Consider the following 24816-nt stretch of genomic DNA (forward strand, 5'->3'; position numbering starts at 1 on the left):
GATTTTATGTCTCACTGCAAAGCAGTTTGTGCGCCAATGTATGCCATTTTACCCACCAACACAAGGCAATATTTTCTCTAGCCGCTAGGAGCTGCTCTCGCTCAACTAGCAGGCATGAGGATTACGATTTGGCAGCCCCCTCTCCATGTTATTGCTGCCTAGGCTGGCAGCCACACACACACACTCAGCCTCACACCCAGCCTCACACCACAGCTGGCTATGTGCCAAAAATGCAGGACTCTTGACAAGAGGTGGAGTGGACTACCGTGCTTAGTACCCTGAGAAGTACGAGGTTGAGGCTGATGCAGTGCACCTCTAAATGGGCCACAACACCCTCGCCCTTCTCACCTGATGGCACATACACTGTTACAGTCTGGCTTCCACCAGCATCACATGACATGGGAAGGAACACACACACACAACATACAATAACTCACATGTCAGTCTGATGAATTTCATTCATGCCAGAAAGTGATTCCATAAACAGTCTCAAAAAGCATTTTCCAATCATTTGTTTTATTTCCAAGATAATTAGCCCTGTATTTCAGGACTTTGGCTTTGTCACCGGTCTTTTTCTATGGTTTTGTAAAATGTTGTGTGGCACAGAAATGAAAGGAGCACAGGAATTTGCTATTGTGGTCAAGGGGTCATTTTTCTGCGGTCTCATGACCATGACTCCAGTTCGCTTTTTGTGTGACGCCCCCCAAATCTATGAAGTGTGTTTGCATGTTCCACTCTGTGAGTGGCGGGCACGAGGAGGTGGGAATGCGAGACGGGAAAGGCGAAGGACCTGTGCAGCTACCGAATTGGACAAATGGTTTACGGCTTCGTTTTCTTGTGTGATCACTGCAGATAAATATTGGATGTGTCTAATAGTTAACAATATCTTGTTTTTTTTCCATCTCCCTTTATTTATTCCAATATTCGTGGAAGACACCACGGACAAACCACTGGACACTGGGGCTCCGGTCAGCTCGCATTGCATTGGTAGGTGCACGAATTACGAAAGGATGTGTTAATGTGATATTAATAATATATTGAAGAGAGAGTTATGACCTATTCATACCTTTACAGTACTACAAATTACATCACTCGAACACCCACGTTATCTTTTATTGATGAAATATAGCGTATTTTATGTATCTATTGCGACCGTGTTGTGCGCGCGCGTACCCTGGACTGTCACAGAGTCTAGACAAAAGGTAGTTTCGAACTCGATGGCATTCAGAGGTAGATATTGTATATTCTCTAGCCTGGCTCACATCACAACTACAGTAGTCAAATCGAAATGCGCGCTCCAAATTTGACTGGCGCATATGCGCAATAGGCTATTTGTTTGTGGTATTCCATTATTGCATAGATTTGTCCACCTTGGAACTCAAGTGCAACCACACGCAGTCTATCATAACTTAAATGTATAAAGCGTCACGTTATTCAAAATATATAGTTTCTTAGTCTCAGATGTAGCCTATATTTTGAAGACATTTTACATGCTCACTCAAACATTAAATAGGCTATTATTCCCTTAATTACACTTAGGCCTGTGTCTTACAATGTCATTTGTCTCCTTCACTAAAAATAAACCAACTATCGACCAATGCCTCTCTAATAACATCTACTTATTTTCTCCCCCTCTCTGCTTTCTTTGTCTCTTTTTCCCGTCTCCCTTCATATCTCCTTCCCCCTCTTCTCTCTCCTCCATCTTCCTCTGTTCATCTCCACAGGGTATAAAGGTGGCAGAGAGGATAATGGGAATATAACAGCTGTCAGAGAGTTGTGATTGGCTAACTGACAGCTGGACTGCTGTCACCGCTCTAACCTTGGCATTGCCCTGCCATCTCCCACCCCCACCCAGTATGGCAGATACCCTGGACATGTCTGGCCCTTCCTCTCCAGAGCAGCAGAGAGCCAATAGGATCCTCAGTGAGCCTCTAAGACGAAGCCTGAAGCGCCCTCATCCCTGCTCCCTCTCTGAATATCTCAACAACACTAACAGACTATCCCACCGCCATAGCTCCAGTAGTATGGGTGTCAGGGGCCTCCTCCATCCCACTGCAGCCCAGCACAGGCCAACCCAGCCCAGGCAGACCAAGCCTCGCCGGGCCCACTCCTCCAACATAGACCTCTGGGACTCTCCCAGTGGTCTTCACCTGGCACATGCTGCAGAGCTGCTGATGAGGGCTGGGGCCTTGACACTGACCCCCACACCCAGGGACCAGGGCCCTCTGGGCGGGCTGGGGGCCGGGGAAGCTGGGGTGGAAGGGGAAGAGATGGAGGGGGGGTCCGGGGCTGAAGGGGACGGCACGGGTTGTGTGGCAGACTTCCTCCCACTGCTAGGCTGCTCCTGGTTCCCCTTGAACCCAGGCCTGTTTGCTCTGATGGCAGGGGGAGGGGGGTTCCTGACTAGTGGTGGAGGGTCAATGGGGATAGCTGGCATTGGGGAGGGTGTGGAGGTGTTGCGCGGCGAGAGCTCGTCCCCTGGCGGCGGGGGGGGGGCTGGGAGAAGGAAGAGGAAGCGATGCGGGGAGTGTGTGCCGTGTCGACGTACAGGGAACTGTGAAGAGTGCAGCGCTTGCCGCAACCGTAAGACTGGACACCAGATCTGCAAGTACAGGAAGTGTGAGCAGCTGAAGAAAAAGGCAGCCACCGGGTTCGAGGTGAGAGGAAGTGGATAAATACACACTATTATTTAGAATGGGCATTAATAGGGCAGTCTGACTTTATCTGAGGTCTGACAACTGCTCTCCAAAAAATATATACCTCTGTAATACCACTGTAGTTGTACTACACTATATATGCAAAAGTATGTGGCCACCCCTTCAAATTATTGGATTCGGCCATTTCAGCCACACCTGTGTCTGACAGGTGTGATTTTGAAATGAGATGTTCGACGAGCAGGTGTCCACATACCTTTGGTCATGTAGTGTATGTTAGTGTGTTACTTTCGGGCGGTGTAGTAGTCTATATGCATGTGTTTGTGTTTTAAGTGAACCACAGCTTTCTGACCCCTTTCATCTCCTTTCATAGAAGATGGTGTTTCCATCAGGAGCAGCATTTCCATGGCTACAATAGGATTCCGTCTATTTGGAATGTGATCATGAACATTGGCACTCTGGACCTACAAAAGAAAGTCAATTCAGCTGGCCTTGTTGGATTGGCTTGGAGAGTACAGAACCTTCGACAATCAGAAGTATGAAGATGAAAACCCAATGAAAGAAAAGATAAGTCACACCAGTGGATTTAGATATTGTCGGGCCAACATGAAGCATCTCATGAAGCACAGAGTATTGTATATGAATAGAAAATGTTATTCCTTTTTATATTCCATTTTTGGAACATTTTGTCATCGAAGCTTCTGACCTGGATGTTTCCGTAAAAGCCAAACCAAGAAGGACAGACTGGTCATAATATGATGTTTATGTTTGTTTTTCTATTCATGTCACAGTTAATAAAGAATGAGTAGTAGATGTACTTAGGTCATGATTAGTGTCTAGTTCTTACATCTCTACGGTCTGCCTTCTGAATAAAGACAAGGAAACTGCCTGTCTACAGTATGTGTGTGTTGGGGTGAGTATGTATTTCAAGAGTGTCTCTTTGTGTATTTCAGGGGCTGACTGATCCCTCTCCATTTCCTATGAGGCTTATGTGTGTGTGTGTGTGTGTGTGGGGTGTGTGTGTGTGTGTGTGTCTTGGGGGGAGGCATGCATGATGGCCTTATCACTACCTTCCAGACACACACACACATATGACCAAAAAGTACACATACCAAACCTATGCGCACATGACTCACCACACACTCAACACATTCACGCACACACTCTCTCATTCCCATTCACACACACGCTCTCTCTCTCTCATTCCCATTCACACACACGCTCTCTCTCTCATTCCCGTTCACACACTGATTAAATTTCAATTTCATTCACAAGCATGTAGTATGCAGACACACACTCATTCTCACACACACAGTGAAGGCCTCAATAACATGGTGAAAGCAGAGAGTGTCCAGCTCACACAGACGGGGGGGACGGGGGGGGGGGGAGGTTGCCGTGACGATGGCTGATAAGATAGGACCTTAATCTTCCACAGTTCGCTCCGGGGGATGGTGGACAGCGTAACCATGGAAATGGCAAGGCGAGATGTCACGCTATAATTGGGCCATGGTTGCACTTCCTGTGTGCCTTCAGTCAGGGGATCACAGAGAACCAGTGTGTGTGTGTGTCCTACAGAAGTCCTGCCAACTCAGGGTAAAAAGCAGACAGGCACACTGTTACAGTTTTCCACTGAATAAGAAACATGTCCTATCGTGCATTTCTTTCTCTCGCGGACAAAGGGATTTTATATTCCTGAATCTCCAGATTCCCCTTGTGCCTTTCCAGTAATTTGGAGATTAATCCCCCTTCCCCCGGAAATCTGTGTCACCCGCTGGCCGCGAGGTCTGGAGCCTCCCCAAACGCCTGCAGAGTCTGGCTCTGCTGCCCTGCAAGATGGCAGGAGGGAGAGAGAGAGAGAGGAGAGGGGGAGGGGAGAAAGGAGATGGAGAGACAGCAGGAGATGAAGATAGTAGGGGAAGAGGGAAGAGAAATACAAAAAGAGAAAGGGAAGGGGTCGGACAGATACCTAGAGAGATGGAGAGATAGAGATATAGAGGGAGGAGAGGGATAAAGATGGATGCGTTGTCGAGAATACAGACTGACCCTGAGTCTGTCCTCTCAAACCACAGTTGGACCTAGCTATGTTAGTCGCTGCAGCCAGCTGCTGCATGGCTCAGTAACGCTACACTGGTTGGATCGTACTACAGTAGCTCTAGCAGGGCGTCTTAGAAGAAGAGGTTCCTGAATCCTAAAGACACACTTTCATCTGTCCTGGTGGGACATAAGACATGCTTTATTGAGTTGGCAGAGATAGAGTTAAGCTGAGTGTGTGCATATAACCACCCTGACATTCATCTACCGTGTGTGTGTGTGTGTGTGTGTGTCTGATCTTAGCGCCTGTTTCTGTCGCCATCCGGCCGCCACTCGCTAATCAAGTTACCACTAGCCCCTTTTGATCCTTTGTTAACCAGCTGCTGGGAACTCTACTAGTGAACCAGAGCATGGAGTTCCATGTAAACAACAACCACTGGAGAGCACAGCATGCAACACTACTGCAGCCCTCCTCTCACTGTTTTATGAAGGAGCTTCAGAAAAATGACTGTAACCCATCTTGGATTATTCTAGTTTTTAATTCATTCCACCTACACGTGTGACCTGTGTGTGTCTGTGTGTGCGCACATGCATGTGTGTGTGTGTGTGTGTGTGTTTGAAATCTAGATGTAATCCTACCCCAGAGTAGGGTGAATGGTAGGTCTGGTTGTCCTCGACCTCTCTGGTCACCATGGATACCACTCACTACAAGTACTCCCTTTCTCTCTCTCTCTCTCTCTCTCTTTCTTAATTCTCTCTCTCTTGCCTAAGCACACCCACAGACACGCACATTTCTTCAGATTTTTATTTAGCTGAATTAGAGACCAACAGGTCAAAGAAATACAGGTATGTGTTTCGCACAAGCATGTTTCACACACAAAATAGAAATAGCCTCCTCAAACAAATGTAGTTACAGTGCAGATATACAAAACATGATATGACTAGAAAGCCTACGAGGTTAGACTGTTAGATAATGAACACAATTAATAAAGCAAAAGATCTGGTAGCTAAAAACATGACAGGATGGTTTGACCTATGACCCAAACATACCAGGATGGTTTGACCTATGACCCAAACATACCAGGATGGTTTGACCTATGACCCAAACACACCAGGATGGTTTGACCTATGGCCCAAACATACCAGGATGGTTTGACCTATGGCCCAAACATACCAGGATGGTTTGACCTATGACCCAAACATACCAGGATGGTTTGACCTATGGCCCAAACATACCAGGATGGTTTGACCTATGGCCCAAACATACCAGGATGGTTTGACCTATGGCCCAAACATACCAGGATGGTTTGACCTATGACCCAAACATACCAGGATGGTTTGACCTATGGCCCAAACATACCAGGATGGTTTGACCTATGGCCCAAACATACCAGGATGGTTTGACCTATGGCCCAAACATACCAGGATGGTTTGACCTATGGCCCAAACATACCAGGATGGTTTGACCTATGACCCAAACACACCAGGATGGTTTGACCTATGGCCCAAACATACCAGGATGGTTTGACCTATGGCCCAAACATACCAGGATGGTTTGACCTATAGCCCAAACATACCAGGATGGTTTTACCTGTAGCCCAAACATACCAGGATGGTTTGACCTATGACCCAAACATACCAGGATGGTTTGACCTATATCCCAAACATACCAGGATGGTTTGACCTATGACCCAAACATACGAGAGACAGCAAAGTGAAAATAAATTATGCATAATTCCTGATTAGAAACGTAAAGCTAAATCTTTTCCTCCACCCCATGTACAAATCAGATACAAACTTCCATGTAACTATGTAGAAATAGCTCTTGTATTAACCATGTCCAAACCTCTTGTGTATTTAGGTTCAAGGAGAGGTGGAACTGTATAACTACCATGCAGTCTCCACAAACCTTCAACGAGGGGGGCACTTCACCAGAGTACCAGTGTCAAGCATTCCTCCCACTCAGCTGTGCATGTCCACCTTTAACTCGGCTAAGTTTGGAGCTCCTATTTCTCTGCACCGTTCCTCAGGTGAGTGTCTGTCCGTAGGTCACTTTTACCTGGTATTCAAATGAGCTCTTCAGGTGGGCAGTACCTCTTCTGTGTGATTGGTTGACCATGGGTGACCCCAGTGTTACCTCAGAGATGACCTGGGCACCAGCTGCAGGTGCGAAGGTTTGGTGGGCACAGGGGGCTTGGCGATGGGAGAGGATGTGGCAAACGTTCTCCTGAGCTGGGCCACCCGACCACCAAAAGCTGGGCTCTCCTCCTCATGACTGACCACCACTAGAGAGATAGAGAGGGAAAGGATTGTAGAAATATCTGTTAAGTCAATGAACTTGAATCGAGTGTAGAATAGACATGTCATTCCAGAGAAACGTGTACGTGTGCCCGTATGCACACACAAAAAGACACTCTCTGCATTGTCGGAACTAGAAGCACAAGCATTTTGCTACACTCGCATTAACATCTGCTAACCACCATGTGACCAATACATTTTGATTTCATTTGATTCTCTTTCTCTCTCACCTCCTCTGCCGCGTGGGCGGGCCTTCTCTGTGACTGACAGCTGGGGTTGTAGAGACAGGCTGATGTTGCTGTGGTGGGGTCTGTGGCAGAGGCCCCAGTCCTTTAGGTCGTCTGTGCTGTTGCCTGACTCATTGTCGCTGCTGTCCTCCACGGGGTCCTTTGGGTCGTCCTCAGCGCTGCCTGAGTCGTGGTCCTCCTCAGAGTCCTTAGAGCCGTCTGAGTCTACCTGGAAATAGAAGAAGACTGTTAAGCTACATCCTGTATGGTAGAGATGACATATTTCTCTCCCTCTTGCCCTCTCTTTCTGTGTCTCATATGCATACACATCACACACACACACATACACACACTTCGAAACAAACACCTACGCTGAGTTGCATCAGTGTGGCTGATTGTGAGCTGGTTTGGTGGTTCTCTCTGTCTGCCAGTGGAGACACAGTATGGAGATCAACCACTAGGTTGTTCATTTCTGTACTCTGTAGTCTGGTGTTGGTACGAAGGGTCTGGGGGAGTTTGGAGGATATAAATTCATCCACCTCTCCGATCACGCTCACACTCACATCCCCATCACGACCCAACAGCCAGCGCACGCTCTTACTGTGACCTGAGGAGACAAAGAAACACATAGAATATCACACTGTGTAACTAGCACAGATAATACAACAGCAGGTAACTGTTCAAACCTGTCCCCAATTTAAATCCATCGTCAGACTGATGGAGTCTGGTTGTAGTACTCCGTTATAGCCCAGCAGATGGTGCTGTTGCCTTATCAGTGAACAAACACATTACTGAGGTCTAGCTTGATCTATTGTCCAGTCTATTGGCTCTGCACAAACACTGCCTTACTGACACACTAGTCTATGGTCTTCACCTTACAGTAATCACTCAGATCTGACCACAGATCCGTGTTAATTAGCTGGCTAACAATTGGTGGGATACAACCTCTAGTCTCTAGTCACAGACAGGTCACCATTACAGTAATATGAACACGATACACATGAATAGGCTGCTAGCCTAAATGTAAAAAAAGAACCCATTTCAATTGAGATAAGTGAAGATAAGCCTCTACGTAATACAGAGCAACATGGCAACAAACGGTGTGGAAGCAAATCATATTGGAAATATGGTCATCATTATTTAAGTGTACAAGAAGGGCCAGAGGCTGTGTGTGTGTGTGTGTGTGTGTGTGTGTGTGTGTGTGTGTGTGTGTGTGTGTGTGTGTGTGTGTGTGTGTGTGTGTGTGTGTGTGTGTGTGTGTGTGTGTGTGTGTGTGTGTGTGTGTGTGTGTGTGTGTGTGTGTGTGTGACATTTAAGAGTTGTACTGTGTTGCGTACTATCTACGTACTATCTTATGTAAGGAGAGTCTTTCTGGGCCATGGGGATGAGAAAGGAGAATAAAGGGCCTGTGAGAAGAATGATGAAGTGTGATAGAGTGGGGGGGATAAGTCTCATTCTGTATCCTATCAGATAGAGTGGGGGTGGGGATATCCTATCAGATAGAGTGGGGGAGGGGATAAGTCTCATTCTGTATGCTATCAGATAGAGTGGGGGAGGTGCTAAGTCTAATTCTGTATCCTATCAGATAGAGTGGGGGAGGGGATAAGTCTCATTCTATATCCTATCAGATAGTGTGGGGGAGGGGATACGTCTCATTCTATATCCTATCAGATAGTGTGGGGGAGGGGATACGTCTCATTCTATATCCTATCAGATAGAGTGGGGGAGGGGATAAGTCTCATTCTATATCCTATCAGATAGTGTGGGGGAGGGGATACGTCTCATTCTATATCCTATCAGATAGAGTGGGGGAGGGGATAAGTCTCATTCTGTATCCTATCAGAAAGATAGAGTGGGGTAGGGTATAGGTCTCAGTCTACATCCTATCAGATAGAGTGGGGGAGGGTATAGGTCTCATTCTATATCCTATCAGATAGAGTGTGGGGGGGATACGTCTCATTCTATATCCTATCAGATAGAGTGGGTGGGGGGGGGGGATAAGTCTCATTCTGTATCCTATCAAATAGAGTGGGGTGGGGGGATAGGTCTCACTCTGTATCCTATCAGATAGAGTGGGGGAGGGGGGATACATCTCATTCTATATCCTATCAGATAGAGTGGGGGGGATAAGTCTCATTCTGTATCCTATCAGATAGAGTGGGGGGATAGGTCTCATTCTGTATCCTATCAGATAGAGTGGGGGTGGGGATATCCTATCAGATAGAGTGGGGGAGGGGATAAGTCTTATTCTGTATGCTATCAGATAGAGTGGGGGAGGTGATAAGTCTAATTCTGTATCCTATCAGATAGAGTGGGGGAGGGGATAAGTCTCATTCTATATCCTATCAGATAGTGTGGGGGAGGGGATACGTCTCATTCTATATCCTATCAGATAGAGTGGGGGAGGGGATAAGTCTCATTCTATATCCTATCAGATAGAGTGGGGGAGGGGATAAGTCTCATTCTATATCCTATCAGATAGAGTGGGGGAGGGGATAAGTCTCATTCTATATCCTATCAGATAGAGTGGGGGAGGGGATAAGTCTCATTCTATATCCTATCAGATAGAGTGGGGGAGGGGATACGTCTCATTCTATATCCTATCAGATAGAGTGGGGGAGGGGATAAGTCTCATTTTATATCCTATCAGATAGAGTGGGTGGGGGGGGGGATAAGTCTCATTCTGTATCCTATCAAATAGAGTGGGGTGGGGGGATAGGTCTCACTCTGTATCCTATCAGATAGAGTGGGGGAGGGGGGATACATCTCATTCTATATCCTATCAGATAGAGTGGGGGGGATAAGTCTCATTCTGTATCCTATCAGATAGAGTGGGGGGATAGGTCTCATTCTGTATCCTATCAGATAGAGTGGGGGTGGGGATATCCTATCAGATAGAGTGGGGGAGGGGATAAGTCTTATTCTGTATGCTATCAGATAGAGTGGGGGAGGTGATAAGTCTAATTCTGTATCCTATCAGATAGAGTGGGGGAGGGGATAAGTCTCATTCTATATCCTATCAGATAGTGTGGGGGAGGGGATACGTCTCATTCTATATCCTATCAGATAGAGTGGGGGAGGGGATAAGTCTCATTCTATATCCTATCAGATAGAGTGGGGGAGGGGATAAGTCTCATTCTATATCCTATCAGATAGAGTGGGGGAGGGGATAAGTCTCATTCTATATCCTATCAGATAGAGTGGGGGAGGGGATAAGTCTCATTCTATATCCTATCAGATAGAGTGGGGGAGGGGATACGTCTCATTCTATATCCTATCAGATAGAGTGGGGGAGGGGATAAGTCTCATTTTATATCCTATCAGATAGAGTGGGGGAGGGGATAAGTCTCATTCTATATCCTATCAGATAGAGTGGGGGAGAGGGAGAGGATGCTGGGTATTACATATATACACACTGTTCTATTAGAACCAATGGAAAGGATAGGTCACTCTATATCCTATCAGATAGAGTGGGGGAGGGGATAAGTCTCATTCTATATCCTATCAGATAGAGTGGGGGGATAGGTCTCATTCTGTATCCTATCAGATAGAGTGGGGGTGGGGATATCCTATCAGATAGAGTGGGGGAGGGGATAAGTCTTATTCTGTATGCTATCAGATAGAGTGGGGGAGGGGATAAGTCTCATTCTATATCCTATCAGATAGAGTGGGGGAGGGGATAAGTCTCATTCTATATCCTATCAGATAGAGTGGGGGAGAGGGAGAGGATGCTGGGTATTACATATATACACACTGTTCTATTAGAACCAATGGAAAGGATAGGTCACATTCTATATCCCATCAGATAGAGAAATGGACAGGGAAAGAGAGGGATAGAATGGGTAAAAGAGAGAGATGGAGAGAGAAGGGAATAGAATGGTAAAGCAAGAGAGAGACGTGGGTTAGTGAGAGTGGTGGAACTTGGCCTGAGCTGAAGGCCGATTCTCTGTAGAGTATGGTTTCAGGGTTGTTTTCCCAGAATAGTGGGGTGGGTGCTCAAGCAAGCTCAGTTCCTCAGTGCCCCTCTCTCTCTCTCTCACTCTCTCTCTCTCTCTCTCTCTCTCTCTCTCTCTCTCTCTCTCTCTCTCTCTCTCTCTCTCTCTCTCTCTCTATCTCCCTCTCTCTATCTCCCTCTCCCTGCCACTTTCTCTTCTTCTTCTCACTCACTTTTCCCCTCATTCCTCCTCTCTCTCCCTCTTCTGCGTCCTTACCTCCTGCTTCCACATCTCTCTCATGTCCCCATCTTTCATCCCCCCCCTGTTCCCCCTCTCTCTTTCTATATTTGAAGGGTTTTCCTCTCTCCCTGGCCAATACTGTATGCCCTGTGGTGTGTTGAATCTGTGGACAGAACATTCTGTGCAGGCAGAGAGAGGATAGGAGGCAGAGGAGGGTACAGGTGGGTATGACCGCCCAGGGAAAGGAAAACATAAATTATGAAATATACTCTCTCATTTCCCATATGCAGTTACTATGACGCCAGGTTCATGTTCTGAAGTATACTCTAATGTACTGTACATGGTCTGGATTTATTCTGCAGTCTGTGCTCATTATTAAGGACCGGTGTGCGTGTGTGTGTGTGTGTGTGTGTGTGTGTGAGAATGCTGTACCTTCTTTAGACCTGTGTTGTTCCCTGGTTCTCCTCCCTCTCTCGTCCTTCTCCTCCCTCTCTATCCAGCGTCTGACCTGCTCCTCTCTCATCTTCAGAAACAAGATTCTCCTCTGGTCTTCACTCAGGGCCTCCAGAACCTCTGGGTCCACCCACATCTCCTGTAGGATCTGAGCCAGCATACTGTCTGATCCTAGATGAACTCCCTTCCTCTGGTGCTGTTGGGACTGTCTAAAATGCTGGTGCCGGCCTGGTTCAACAGAGGACTTTAAATCCCAACGTCTGGTGGATCTGGTACTGTCTCAATTCCAAAAGGCTGAATAGTTCTCTTTCAACTTCTTCGACGTTCCCTCCGTTATGTTATATGACTTCTGCTGGGAGGGTGGATAGTCAATGATTCCTTGCTGGTATTCTAGAGCAGGAGAGAGTATATATATGTGATTAAAGCCGTTCTCCTCAGTCTTTCCCTCTTTGGCTGTCCACCAACACAATTGTAGGTGTGTGTGTGTGTGTGTGTGTGTGTGTCTGGTTCTTTGTGTGAGTAAATGTGTGTCCACTCCCTCTACTACCCCCCACACAGAGAACTGCCCTACTACTTTCAAACATTCAAAGGTAAACAGAGACCAGAGACCAACCCAGCTGGGTGACAGAATGACTTTTTATGTAAACAGAGAGAGAATGGCAGAGAGAGACACATGCAGAACCTTAGCTTTATTTCCATTTTTGGATTTAGAGAGAGGGAGGGAGAAAACGAGGGAAACTGGCACTGTTTATCATTTTTTAGAGAGAGGGGAAGAGAAACAGAGAGAAAGACAGAAACAGAGAGAGAAAAGGGGTAGAAGAGACTTTGCAACGAGAATAGCTATCTCTCATGACCAAAACAGAAGTGACGGGGAGATAACCAGCTATCTCTCATGACCAAAACAGAAGTGACGGGGAGATAACCAGCTATCTCTCATGACCAAAACAGATGTGACGGGGAGATAACCAGCTATCTCTCATGACCAAAACAGAAGTGACGGGGAGATAACCAGCTATCTCTCATGACCAAAACAGAAGTGACGGAGAGATAACCAGCTATCTCTCATGACCAAAACAGAAGTGACGGGGAGATAACCAGCTATCTCTCATGACCAAAACAGAAGTGACGGGGAGATAACCAGCTATCTCTCACGACCAAAACAGAAGTGACGGGGAGATAACCAGCTATCTCTCATGACCAAAACAGAAGAGAAGAGACAGAGAGATAACCAGAACTATGTTTCCCCCCTCGTAAGGCTCATGGTCACCCTACTTATGCTCAGATGAACACGCATACAGTTTTTAGAACATTATCAGCAGGTGAATGAGATAATAATCAATAGTTATCCTCTTATATTACAACACAGAGGGCCAGACCAACAACACTACCAACAACCACGTGATTGTACAGTCACAGAACATCAATGAAGAGAAAACAGTTAAAACAACACTTTCTATCAGCTAATATATGGAATACCCCTACTATTTTCAACAGGTAAAGCACTGCAGGAATCGAACTCTGGCACAGATTAGACACATTACAGCTATTCTAACATCATTATAACAACATTATAACAACATTATAACAACATAAAGACATGCACCAGTGTAACTAGAGACTAACAGGAACAGATGCTTGTAACACACTGGCCACGGCAGTAAGACACACAGACACACAAAGCAGGCAGTCGTGAATCTATGCCAGCATGTAAATACATTTAGGGTTTACCATCGTCACTGTTCACATAGAAAGAAAGAACAGGAGCAAAAAATACAAAATAGAGAGAGAAAGAGGATGTGTGTCACATACTAAGGGAGACGTTTAAAAAGTGTTTAGTGGAGTTTTCAAACAGAGCCTGTTTTACTGAAACTGACAGAGAGGGGTTGTGAGAGTCAGATGAACTCAGACAAGAACAAGAAAATAAGAGAAACAAAACAAAAGCGAGAAAATGGTGGGGAAAAGCAAGTAGAGTAGAGAAACCCCTGAGAAACACCTGAGAAACCCCCTGAGAAACCCCTGAGAAACCCCCTGAGAAACCCCTGAGAAACCCCTGAGAACCCCCCTGAGAAACCCCTGAGAAACCCCTGAGAAACCCCCTGAGAAACCCCTGAGAACCCCCTGAGAAACCCCCTGAGAACCCCCTGAGAAACCCCTGAGAAACCCCCTGAGAACCCCCTGAGAAACCCCTGAGAAACCCCTGAGAAACCCCCTGATAAACCCCGGAGAACCCCCTGAGAACCCCCTGAGAAACCCCTGAGAAACCCCCTGAGAACCCCCTGAGAACCCCCTGAGAAACCCAGCATACTTTACTTACTGTGACTGCTCAGCCTGTAGCATTAGCGACCTCGGTCCGTGTGTGCTACACTGTGACTGACTGTATCTGGGTGACGTGTGTGTGTGTGTGTCTGAGTCTGTATGAGAGCGGTAGTAGTCTGTACAGTAGTCTGTACAGCCTTTATACTGGATATGAGTGGGCTGCAGTGACATCATAAAATTCCCTCCCTCCCTCCCTCCCTCTCTCTCTCTCTCTCTCTCTCTCTCTCTCTCTCTCTCTCTCTCTCTCTCTCTCTCTTTCTCTCTCTTTCTCTCAATTTCAATTCAATTTCAATTCAATTTAAGGGGCTTTATTGGCATGGGAAACATATGTTTACATTGCCAAAGCAAGGGAAATATATAATAAACAAAAGTGAAATAAACAATACAAAATTAACAGTAAACATTACACTCACAAAAGTTCCAAAAGAATTAAGACATTTCAAACGTCATATTATGTCTATATATGTCTCTCTCTCTCTCCCTCTCTCGCTCTCTCTCTCTCTCTCTCTCCCTCTCTCTCTCTCTCTCTCCCTCTCTCTCTCTCTCTCTCTCTCTCTCGCCCTCTTTCTCTCCTCCCTCTTTGAGGTGGAAATATCAGGAACTCTTACAGACAGGAAGAAGTATAATAACTTACTGTTAACAGGTCATTAATAAACATGATTACAATAGTAGTCATCGTCAGGTGGCTGAGCCCAGCCATGACTGATCAGTATCTGGTAATGAAAGCCTTTGTGTTGTGATGTTTGGTTCCTGGTGCCGCCTCATGGCTTAAAGTCAATACACTGTTAACGCAAAACATGAACACAGTAAGAACATTGACAGTATACAACAATGACCATGTGCTGTAGCTGTATGTTAGTTTGGGGTATTTAGAGCATGTCCATAAATGTTGGCTATGAGTCTTGATGAATAGAAGCAGGAAAAGGAAACAGAAAATATTTCAATCACTTACAGTACATTTAGATTGTAGCCCATAGCCAGCTCAAGGTCCTTTCCCTGTTTTGGTCGAGAAAGGTCAGCTAGGTCAAGGTAGTCTCAGGGAAAACCCAGACCTGCAACGCAACATGTAGGAGTTTTTGGGGAAACACAAAACACATTAGTCATAAACCAGCCAGCACAGGTTGGGACTTTTTCCAGGGCTGTCAGATAAAGATGTGTTTCGACACACCTATTTGTGTGCACTCGGCCACTCACTACCAAGTAGATTTCCTTGACTGGAAATGTCTTCCACGTTTTGCTGTAACCGTTTGATTCCTTGTCATTTAAATACAGTAATTATACAGTGATTAAGGAACAAAATCACATTCACGGAACAAAAAGTCGGTGGGTAAACTCTGATCACTGGTCGCTGTGAAAAAATATACTTTCTGTGTAAACTGTAAACTGCTAAGCAAAGAAAAGTAGGTCAAGTGCGTTTGCTTGCATTTACCCTTCACTACACCACTTCTAGTATGGTGTGTGGTGTGTGGTGTGGTGTGGTGTGGTGTGTGGTGTGTTATGTGGTGTGTGGTGTGGTGTCTGGTGTGTTGTGTGGTGTGTGGTGTGTGGTGTCTGGTGTGTTGTGTGGTGTGGTGTGTGGTGTGGTGTGTGGCGTGTTATGTGGTGTGTGGTGTGGTGTCTGGTGTGTTGTATGGTGTGTGGTGGTGTGTGGTGTGGTGTGTGGCGTGTTATGTGGTGTGTGGTGTGGTGTCTAGTGTGTTGTGTGGTGTGTAGTGTGGTGTGTGGCGTGTTATGTGGTGTGTGGTGTGGTGTCTGGTGTGTTGTGTGGTGTGGTGTGTGGTGGTGTGTTGTGTGTTGTGGTGTGGTGTGTTGTGGTGTGTGGTGTGTGGTGTGGTATGGTGTGGTGTGGTGTGTTGTGTTGTGTGGTGTGTTGTGGTGTGGTGTGTTGTGTGTTGTGGTATGGTGTGGTGTGGTGTGGTGTGTGGTGTGTTGTGGTGTGTTGTGTTGTGGTGTGGTGTGGTGTGTTGTGTTGTGGTGTGTGGTGTGTTGTGGTGTGTTTTGTGGTATGGTGTGTTGTGGTGTGTTGTGGTGTGTTGTGGTGTGTGGTGTGATGTGGTGTGGTGTGGTATGGTATGGTGTGGTGTGGTGTGTTGTGTGGTGTGTTGTGGTGTGGTGTGTGGTGTGTTGTGGTGTGTGGTGTGGTGTGTTGTGGTGTGTGTTGTGTGGTGTGGTGTGTGTTGTTGTGTGGTGTGTTGTGTGGTGTGTGGTGTGGTGTGTGGTGTGGTGTGGTGTGGTGTGTGGTGTGGTGTGTTGTGTGGTGTGTTGTGTGGTGTGTGGTGTGGTGTGTTGTGTGGTGTGTTGTGTTCACAGTGAACTTCAGATTACTGTACTACTGCAACATACAATGTATTCGGAAAGTATTCAGACCCCTTGACTTTTTCCACATTTTGTTACGTTACAGCCTCATTATAAAATGTATTAAATAACAGACAGACAGAAGCCACGTTTCAGTAAAAGGCACATGACAGCTCTCTTGGAGTTTGCCGAAAGGCACCATAAAGGACTCTCAGACCACAAGGAACAAGATTCTCCGGTCTGATGAAACCAAGATTGAACTCTTTGGCCTGAATGCCAAGCGTCACGTCTGGAGGAAACTTGGCACTATCCCTACGGTGAAGCATGGTGGTGGCAGCATCATGCTGTAGGGATATTTTTCAGCTGCAAGGACTGAAGAAACTCCACAAATACAGGTGTGCCAAGCTTGTAGTGTCATACCCAAGACCCAAGAAGGTGCTTCAACAAAGTACTGAGTTAATGGTCTTAATAATTATGTAAATGTGATATTTCAGATTTTTTTATATTTTTTTTTAAAGAAGAACATTTTTACTTTGCCATTATGGAGTGTTGTTTGGAGATTGATGAAGAAAAATAAACAATTTAATACATTTTAGAATGTGTGTAAAAGGTCTGAGGGGCCGGAATTCTTTCTGAATGCTCTGCATACCTAGCATCCTCTGCTGGTCAGAACATCTCACTGTAAATGTCAATGGTGGTATCTGAACAGAAAGAAGCGTACAGTACTACACATGTGGGGAGCGTTTAACCATTAAGCCACTGCATCTGACATCTGATTACAGGTTTCTGTAGGAAATGGAATGATCTGACAATGATAAGCAGATGCAGGGTTTTGTCACTGCATCACCCAGTCAGACAGTCAGGTGCAGTCAGGCAGTCAGACCTGAGAGCACTCTTATTGTCAGTAAACCAGATTAGATTTCCCAACTTGCATCTGAGCGGGCGCCACTAAAGCCCGCCCATTTGATTTAGTGACATCATCAAGGAAATTTCAAGGAGAAACCTTTCTCCCACCATAGTGGCAGTAACCATGACAACATGATGTTTAATGGAATGATCAAACACACAGGTTGCCTTCCAACTGGCACCCTATTTCCTATATAGTGCACTACTTTTGTCCAGAGCCATAGGGATCCATTTGGGACGCAACAGAGACATGGCTCCTCACACTGGATCACAATTAGATTGAAATTAGCAATGTGCTGGTCTATCTTTTTCTAGAACCTACCGGTGTGTACTCTTAATTTGACCAGTTTCTCACAGCAGGAATATTAACCTGCAGCAACAAAACACGTCAATTATTATGTGGATTTGAATTTACGGACATTTTCGTAGGGGTTGATACATTTTTTGTTATGGCAAATCAAGTATGACATTTTAAAGTGGAAATGCTAAACTTTAGAAGCCTTTATAAAGCTCAGATACCTGTACAGTACAAGTTTACATTTCCTGCTGCGCAACAAAATTATCTGCTACAACAGAGTGATCAAATGATGATATCAGATCTGTATCTGTGTGCTGAGCTGTCAGGCAGGAATAGAGACTGGGGCTTACTCTGTGTTAATAATAGACAGACAAATATAAACTATTGACAAGTGGAGAAAGTGCTGGTTTTGTTATTAATAGCCAATATTATAACATTTTGTCCGTCCATGAAATAGAATGAGGACCAAAGCAGGTGTGAAGGTTAGCATGGGAGCATATTATGGTATGTCATCTGGGTGTCAGTCAGAATGGGTGGGTATCTTTTTTTTGTAGACACAGTATTATCCAGCTGATTGTCAGGGTTAACTAATTTGCATATCCAGTATCGTGTGGTGAGGTTGGGGATGGAAAGAGTTGAAAGAGGAGTATCTGGGAACTCATGCCTATATCAGTATCCCTGTAGAGCAAGTCATGTCTGACCTATATCAGTATCTCTACAGAGAAGTCATGTCTGACCTATATCAGTATCCCTATAGAGAAGTCATGTCTGACCTATATCAGTATCCCTGTAGAGCAAGTCATGTCTGGCTTATATCAGTATCCCTACAGAGCAGTCATGTCTGACCTATATCAGTATCCCTACAGAGCAGTCATGTCTGACCTATATCAGTATCCCTACAGAGAAGTCATGTCTGACCTATATCAGTATCCCTACAGAGCAGTCATGTCTGACCTATATCAGTGTCCCTGCAGAGAAGTCATGTCTGGCTTATATCAGTATCCCTACAGAGAAGTATGGCCTATATCAGTATCCCTGTAGAGCAAGTCATGTCTGGCTTATATCAGTATCCCTACAGAGCAGTCATGTCTGACCTATATCAGTATCCCTACAGAGCAGTCATGTCTGACCTATATCAGTATCCCTACAGAGAAGTCATGTCTGACCTATATCAGTATCCCTACAGAGCAGTCATGTCTGACCTATATCAGTGTCCCTGCAGAGAAGTCATGTCTGACCTATATCAGTATCCCTGTAGAGCAAGTCATGTCTGGCTTATATCAGTATCCCTACAGAGAAGTATGGCCTATATCAGTATCCCTGTAGAGCAAGTCATGTCTGGCCTATATCAGTATTCCTACAGAGAAGTCATGTCTGACCTATATCAGTATCCCTACAGAGCAGTCATGTCTGACCTATATCAGTATCCCTACAGAGAAGTCATCTCTGGCCTATATCAGTATCCATACAGAGAAGTCATGTCTGACCTATATCAGTATCCCTACAGAGAAGTCATGTCTGGGTATGTCTTAAGTAAAGTAAAGGTCCTGACTACACTACAGACACCATCTAAAATAATTTGTTATGACTGCTTATGACAGCTTATGACCTCTGTATGACATCTGTTATGTTCTGCTGATGACAGCAGAAGGAAGGCATTGGGACCACGGTGTTACTATGGTGGCCAGGTTGCGTGGCGGAGGCACCCCCCCACCCGCCCGCCGAGCTGTTCAGCCTGGGTACTCCAGAGGGGCAGCAGCCTGATACACACAAACACACATACAGGTGCATGCACACACACACACCCACTCACACAAACACACACACATACACACACACACACACACACATTCACTCACACATACACACACACACACACACACACACACACACACACACACACACACACACACACACACACACACACACACACACACACACACACACACACATTCACTCACACACACACACACACACACACACACACATGGTCAGAAACATACATCTCTTTCTACCAGCTGGCAATGTCACCAGCATGCTCTCTCTCTGTATGTCTCTGTCAAAACACACAAGCACACCCACATAACCAGTCCAACTGGCTCTCACAGTCTCACGTCAGAATTAGGCATTCATTCATCCATGTTTCTCAAATGTAAAATGTCAAAGTTGTTCTACACGTGTTTAACATTAACTTCTCATTTTTAAGTTTAGGGTTAAGTTAAGGCATTACTTTAATCTTAATGAATCTTAAGGTTAGGTATTAATTCCAAATGGTGAAAGTAAATGTAAAGGTTTGGGATAGGCTTAAAACAAAAATCTCAAAAACAACTTTCCATCGCTGGATTCGAACATTCAACCTTTTGCACCAGAGACAGATGCAAAATGGAAAACTACTTGAAAGTCACAGTGCTCACTGTTGCCCCTAGTGGCCGGTTTCGACAACATCTCCCAACGTCCTCACACATGGATGGACGTTGAATACTGACTGGTATCACGGGTGACCTGGCTGAACCAATCACACACGCTCAGTGTTTCTCTCTTTTATGTCTCACTGCACATCACTGGCTTTTTCTCTGTCTGTCAATTTTTATGTGAATACCTTCACCATCCTGTATTCATTCTTCCTGTTTCTTGCCCTCTTTTTGCAATATATTGGGGATAATTATGTTTTTTATTCACTTTCATTGGCTGCACTATTTGCTCTGTGAAGTTGACACAGGTGAAAGTAACTGAGGATCAAATTAAGGAATTTCTCCCTCCCGTCCTCTCTCTTTCTCCATCTCTCTGTCTCTCTGTCTCTCTCTCTCTCTCTCTCTCTCTCTCTCTCTCTCTCTCTCTCTCTCTCTCTCTCTCTCTCTCTCTCTTTCTCCGTCTCTCTCTCTCTCTCTTTCTCCGTTTCTCTCTCTCTCTCTGTCTCTCTCTCTTTCTCTCTCTCTTTCTCCGTCTCTCTCTCTCTCTCTCTCTCTCTCTCTCTCTCTCTCTCTCTCTCTCTCTCTCTCTCTCTCTCTCTCTCTGAACCTGAATATTGACTGGTTTTCATCAGGCTGTCCGCTCAAGAGGAAGCATCTCACTGTAACCAGTGCCTGTAATCAATCTGGTTCAGATTATTAATCAACCTACCAAGGTGTTTACAAACACTACAGGAACAAGATCATCCACATGTATTGATCACATTTTTACTAATACTGTAGAACTTTGTTCTAAAGCTGTATCCGTACCCAATTCTGCTGTGACTCTTATGTGAATGATGTTAAAAAATATTTGTTGGTCTAGTGTGATTAATAAGTAACATCCAGATGCTGCACTTGATGAATTTATGAAATTGCTGAAATTATTGATAAACATGCACCTGTTAAGAAACTGACTGTTAGAACTGTTGGAGGAATTGAAAAACGGTATTGTTGAAAGAGATGGGGCAAAAGGAGTGGCAATAAGTCTGGCTGTACATCTGACTGGCTGACCTACTGCAAATTGAGAAAGGATGTGACTAAACTCAACAAAAAGAAGAAGAAACTGTATTATGAAGCCAAGATCAATGATACAAAGAATGATGGAAAAACTATTTAATGTTGCCAATTATTTGAATGATTACTTCTTTGGCAAAGTTTAATTTTTAATTTTTTTATTTAACCTTTATTTAAAGTGGGCAAATTTAGGTAGGAAATGTATTGTTAAAAAAAAACAAATTATGAAAGAAAAGCATTTGCAAGTTGTAAAGTGAGTGTGGGAGAGGTGGGAAAATTATTGTTATCGATCAATAATGACAAACCTCCTGGCATTGACAACTAAGATTGAAAGCTACTAAGGATGGTAGCTGACCTTATAGCCAATCCTATCTGTCATCTTTAATCTGAGCCTAGGGGAAGCCTTTGTCCTCAGGCCTGGAGGGAAGCCGAAGTAATTTCCGCTACCCAAGAGTGGTAAGCAGCCTTTACTGGTTCAAACAGCCAACCTATCAGCTTGCTGCCAGCTCTTAGCAAACTGTTGGGGAAAAAATGGTGTTTGACCAAATACAACGCTATTTCTCTGTGAATAAATGAACAATAGACTTTCAGCATGCTTATAGAGAAAGGCACCCAACATGTACTGCACTGACACAAATGTCTGATGATTGATTGAAAGAAATTTATCACAATAATTGTGGGAGCTTTACTGTTAGATTTCAGTGCAGCCATTGACATTGTTGACCATAACCTGTTGTTGACAAAACTTGTGTTTTATGGCTTTTCAACCTCTGCCATATCGTGGACTCAGAGTTATCTATTTAATAAACTCAGAGTTTTTTTTTTTTGTGGAAGCTTCTCTAATATCAAACATGTAAAGTGTGGCGTACCACATGGCAGCTCTCTAGGCCCTCTACTGTTTTCTGTTTTTACCAATGACCTGCCACTGCCATTAAACAGAGCATGTGTGTCCATGTATGCTGCTGATTCAACCATATACGCATCAGCAACCAAAGCTAATGAAGTCATTGAAACCATTAACAAAGAGTTGCAGTCTGTTTTGGAATGGGTGGCCAGTTATAAACTGGTCCTGAACATCTCTAAAACTAATAGCATTGTATTTGGTACAAATCATTCCCTATATTCGAGACCTCAGCTGAATCTGGTAATAAATGGTGTGGCTGTTGAACAGGTTGAAGAGACTAAATTACTTGTTGTTACCTTAGATTGTAAACTGTCATGGTAAAAACATATGGATTCAATGGTTGTAAAGATGGAGAGAGGTCTGTCCATAATAAAGAAATGACAATAAACTCCACAAAGCAAGTCCTGCAGGCTCTAGTTTGGCCTTATCTTGATTATTTTCCAGTTGTGTGGTTGAGTGCTACAAGGAAAGACCTAGTTAACACCTCACGGAATCAAGGTCTCTCTCCTATTTGACCTAGATAGTTTGCTTGTATGTATTGATATGTACATGTAGGCTATGTGTGCAATTTTTAAATTGGTGTAGTTACAGTTGAAGTCGGAAGTTTAGATACACCTTAGCCAAATACATCTAAACTCAGTTTATCACAATTCCTGACATTTACTCCATGTAAGAATTCCCTGTTTTAGGTCAGTTAGGATCACCACTGTCACGCCCTGACCATAGAGAACCCTTGTTTCTCTATGGTGTAGTAGGTCAGGGCGTGACTGGGGGTGTTCTAGTTTATTATTTCTATGTGGTGTTCTAGTTTATTTTTCTATGATGGTGATTTGTATGATTCCCAATTAGAGGCAGCTGGTAATCATTGTCTCAAATTGGGGATCATATTTAGGTAGCATTTTTCGCACCTGTGTTTGTGGGATATTATTTTGTGTTTTGTGCATGTGCACCACGTTGTCACGTTTCGATGTTAGTTTATTGATTTATTGTTTTGTTCTTGCTAAGTTTCACTTTCTAATAAATATGTGGAACTCAACATCCGCTGCGCCTTTGTCCGTCTCTCCTCACGTACGTGACAACCACTTTATTTTAAGAATGTGAAATGTCAGAATAATAGTAGAGAGAATGATTTATTTCAGCTTTTATTATTTCATCACATTCCCAGTGGGTCACAAGTGTACATACAGTCAATTAGTATTTGGTAGCATTGCCTTAAAAATGTTTAACTTGTGTCTGTCACGCCCTGACCTTCGAGAGGCTTTTTATGTCTCTATTTGGTTTGGTCAGGGTGTGATTTGGGTGGGCATTCTATGTTCTTTATTTCTATGTTTTGTGTTTCTATGTTTTGGCCTGGTATGGTTCTCAATCAGGGACAGCTGTCTATCGTTGTCCAGTACAGCCCAGTACGTCCTGTGCCAGCACCCCGCAGTTACCGGGCTAGGGTGAGCATCCAGCCAGGAAGGATGGTGCCAGCTCTATGCTCCAGACCTCCAGTGCGCCTCCTCGGCCCAGTATATCCTGCGCCGCCTCTACGCACAGTGTATCCTGTGCCTGCTGCACGAACGAAGCCTCCAGTGGTGATCCATGGCACAAAGCCCCCAGTGAGGATCCATGGCACAAAGCCTCGAGTGATGATCCATGGCATGAAGCCTCCAGTGATGATCCAAGGCACGAAGCCTCCAGTGATGAGTCATGGCACAAAGCCTCCAGTGATGATCCATGGCACGAAGCCTCCAGGGACGGCCTCCAGTCTGGAGCCTCCAGCGACGGTCCCCCGTCCGGAGCCTCCAGCAACGGTCTGCAGTCCGGAGCCTCCAACGACGGCCTCCAGTCCGGAGCCTCCAGCAACGGCCTCCAGTCCGGAGCCTCCAGCGACGGCCTCCAGTCCGGAACCTCCAGCGATGGTCTGCAGTCCGGGGCCCACAACGAGGGTTCCCAGTCCGGGGCCCGCAACGAGGGTTCCCAGTCCGGGACCCGCAACGAGGGTTCCCAGTCTGGGGCCCGCAACGAGGGTCCCCAGTCCGGGGCCCGCAACAAAGGTCCCCAGTCCAGGGTCGGAGACGTGGGTCCCCGCACCAGAGGCGCCACCAAAGTGGGGTGAGCCAGAGGTGGAGCGGGGTCTACGTCCCGCACCAGAGCCGCCACCTCAGATAGATGCCCATCCAGACCCTCCCCTATAGATTCAGGTTTTGCGGCTGGTGTCCGCACCTTTGGGGGGGGGGGGGGGGGGGGGTACTGTCACGCCCTGACCTTCGAGAGCCTTTGTATGTCTCTATTTGGTTTGGTCAGCTTGAAATTTGGGTGGGCATTCTATGTTCTTTATTTCTATGTTTTGTGTTTCTATGTTTTGGCCAGGTATGGTTCTCAATCAGGGACAGCTGTCTATCGTTGTCTCTGATTGGGAATCATACTTAGGCAGCATGTTTTTCCGCCTTAGGTTGTGGGATGTTGTTTTATGTTTGCTCTGTGTAGCCTACAGAACGTGACGTTCGTTGTTCTTTTGTTTGGTGTTCGGGTTAAATAAAGAATCATGAACACGTACCAATTTGCACCTCTTGGTCCACTTCTTCTGACGAGCGTTGCAGTGTCAAACATTTCGGGTAGCCTTCCACAAGCTTCCCACAATAAGTTGGGTGAATTTTGGCCCATTCCTCCTGACAGAGCTGATGTAACTGAGTCAGGTTTGTAGGCCTCCTTGCTCGAACATGCTTTTTCAGTTCTGCCCACTATAGGATTGACGACAGGGCTTTGTGATGGCCACTCCAATACCTTGACGTTGTTGTCCTTAAGCTATT

The 24816-nt window shown here is 45.3% G+C and overlaps 2 protein-coding genes across 2 annotated transcripts; one reads left to right on the forward strand and one right to left on the reverse strand.

Moving 5' to 3' along the window:
- The first annotated feature begins 51 nt into the window (after positions 1 to 51).
- On the forward strand, positions 52 to 3471 carry LOC116355078 (CXXC-type zinc finger protein 5-like). Its single transcript, XM_031798392.1, has 3 exons — positions 52 to 987; positions 1725 to 2657; positions 3028 to 3471. The coding sequence occupies exons 2-3, from the start codon at positions 1857 to 1859 to the stop codon at positions 3070 to 3072; spliced, it is 846 nt and encodes a 281-aa protein (XP_031654252.1). The 5' UTR covers positions 52 to 987; positions 1725 to 1856; the 3' UTR covers positions 3073 to 3471.
- A 2005-nt stretch (positions 3472 to 5476) lies between these two features.
- On the reverse strand, positions 5477 to 14267 carry LOC109910246 (SH2 domain-containing protein 4A-like). Its single transcript, XM_031798463.1, has 5 exons — positions 14153 to 14267; positions 11818 to 12228; positions 7582 to 7817; positions 7214 to 7439; positions 5477 to 6970 (listed from the first exon to the last, which is right to left on the reverse strand). Exons 2-5 carry the CDS (start codon positions 11996 to 11998, stop codon positions 6819 to 6821), a joined length of 795 nt encoding a protein of 264 aa, XP_031654323.1. The 5' UTR covers positions 11999 to 12228; positions 14153 to 14267; the 3' UTR covers positions 5477 to 6818.
- Positions 14268 to 24816: the final 10549 nt, after the last annotated feature.

The sequence above is a fragment of the Oncorhynchus kisutch genome, linkage group LG19 (genome assembly GCF_002021735.2).
Source record: "Oncorhynchus kisutch isolate 150728-3 linkage group LG19, Okis_V2, whole genome shotgun sequence".
Classification (NCBI taxonomy): Eukaryota; Metazoa; Chordata; class Actinopteri; order Salmoniformes; family Salmonidae; genus Oncorhynchus; species Oncorhynchus kisutch.

Coding starts and splice junctions, on each gene's coding strand:
- LOC116355078 (XM_031798392.1), top strand. CDS start 1,857: ATGGCAGATACCCTGGACATGTCTGGCCCTTCCTCTCCAGAGCAGCAG. Junction 2,658..3,027: donor AGGCAGCCACCGGGTTCGAG/GTGAGAGGAAGT, acceptor CTCCTTTCATAG/AAGATGGTGTTTCCATCAGG.
- LOC109910246 (XM_031798463.1), bottom strand. CDS start 11,998: ATGCTGGCTCAGATCCTACAGGAGATGTGGGTGGACCCAGAGGTTCTG. Junction 7,818..11,817: donor ACAACACAGGTCTAAAGAAG/GTACAGCATTCT, acceptor TTGTCTCCTCAG/GTCACAGTAAGAGCGTGCGC. Junction 6,971..7,213: donor CCGCCCACGCGGCAGAGGAG/GTGAGAGAGAAA, acceptor CTATCTCTCTAG/TGGTGGTCAGTCATGAGGAG.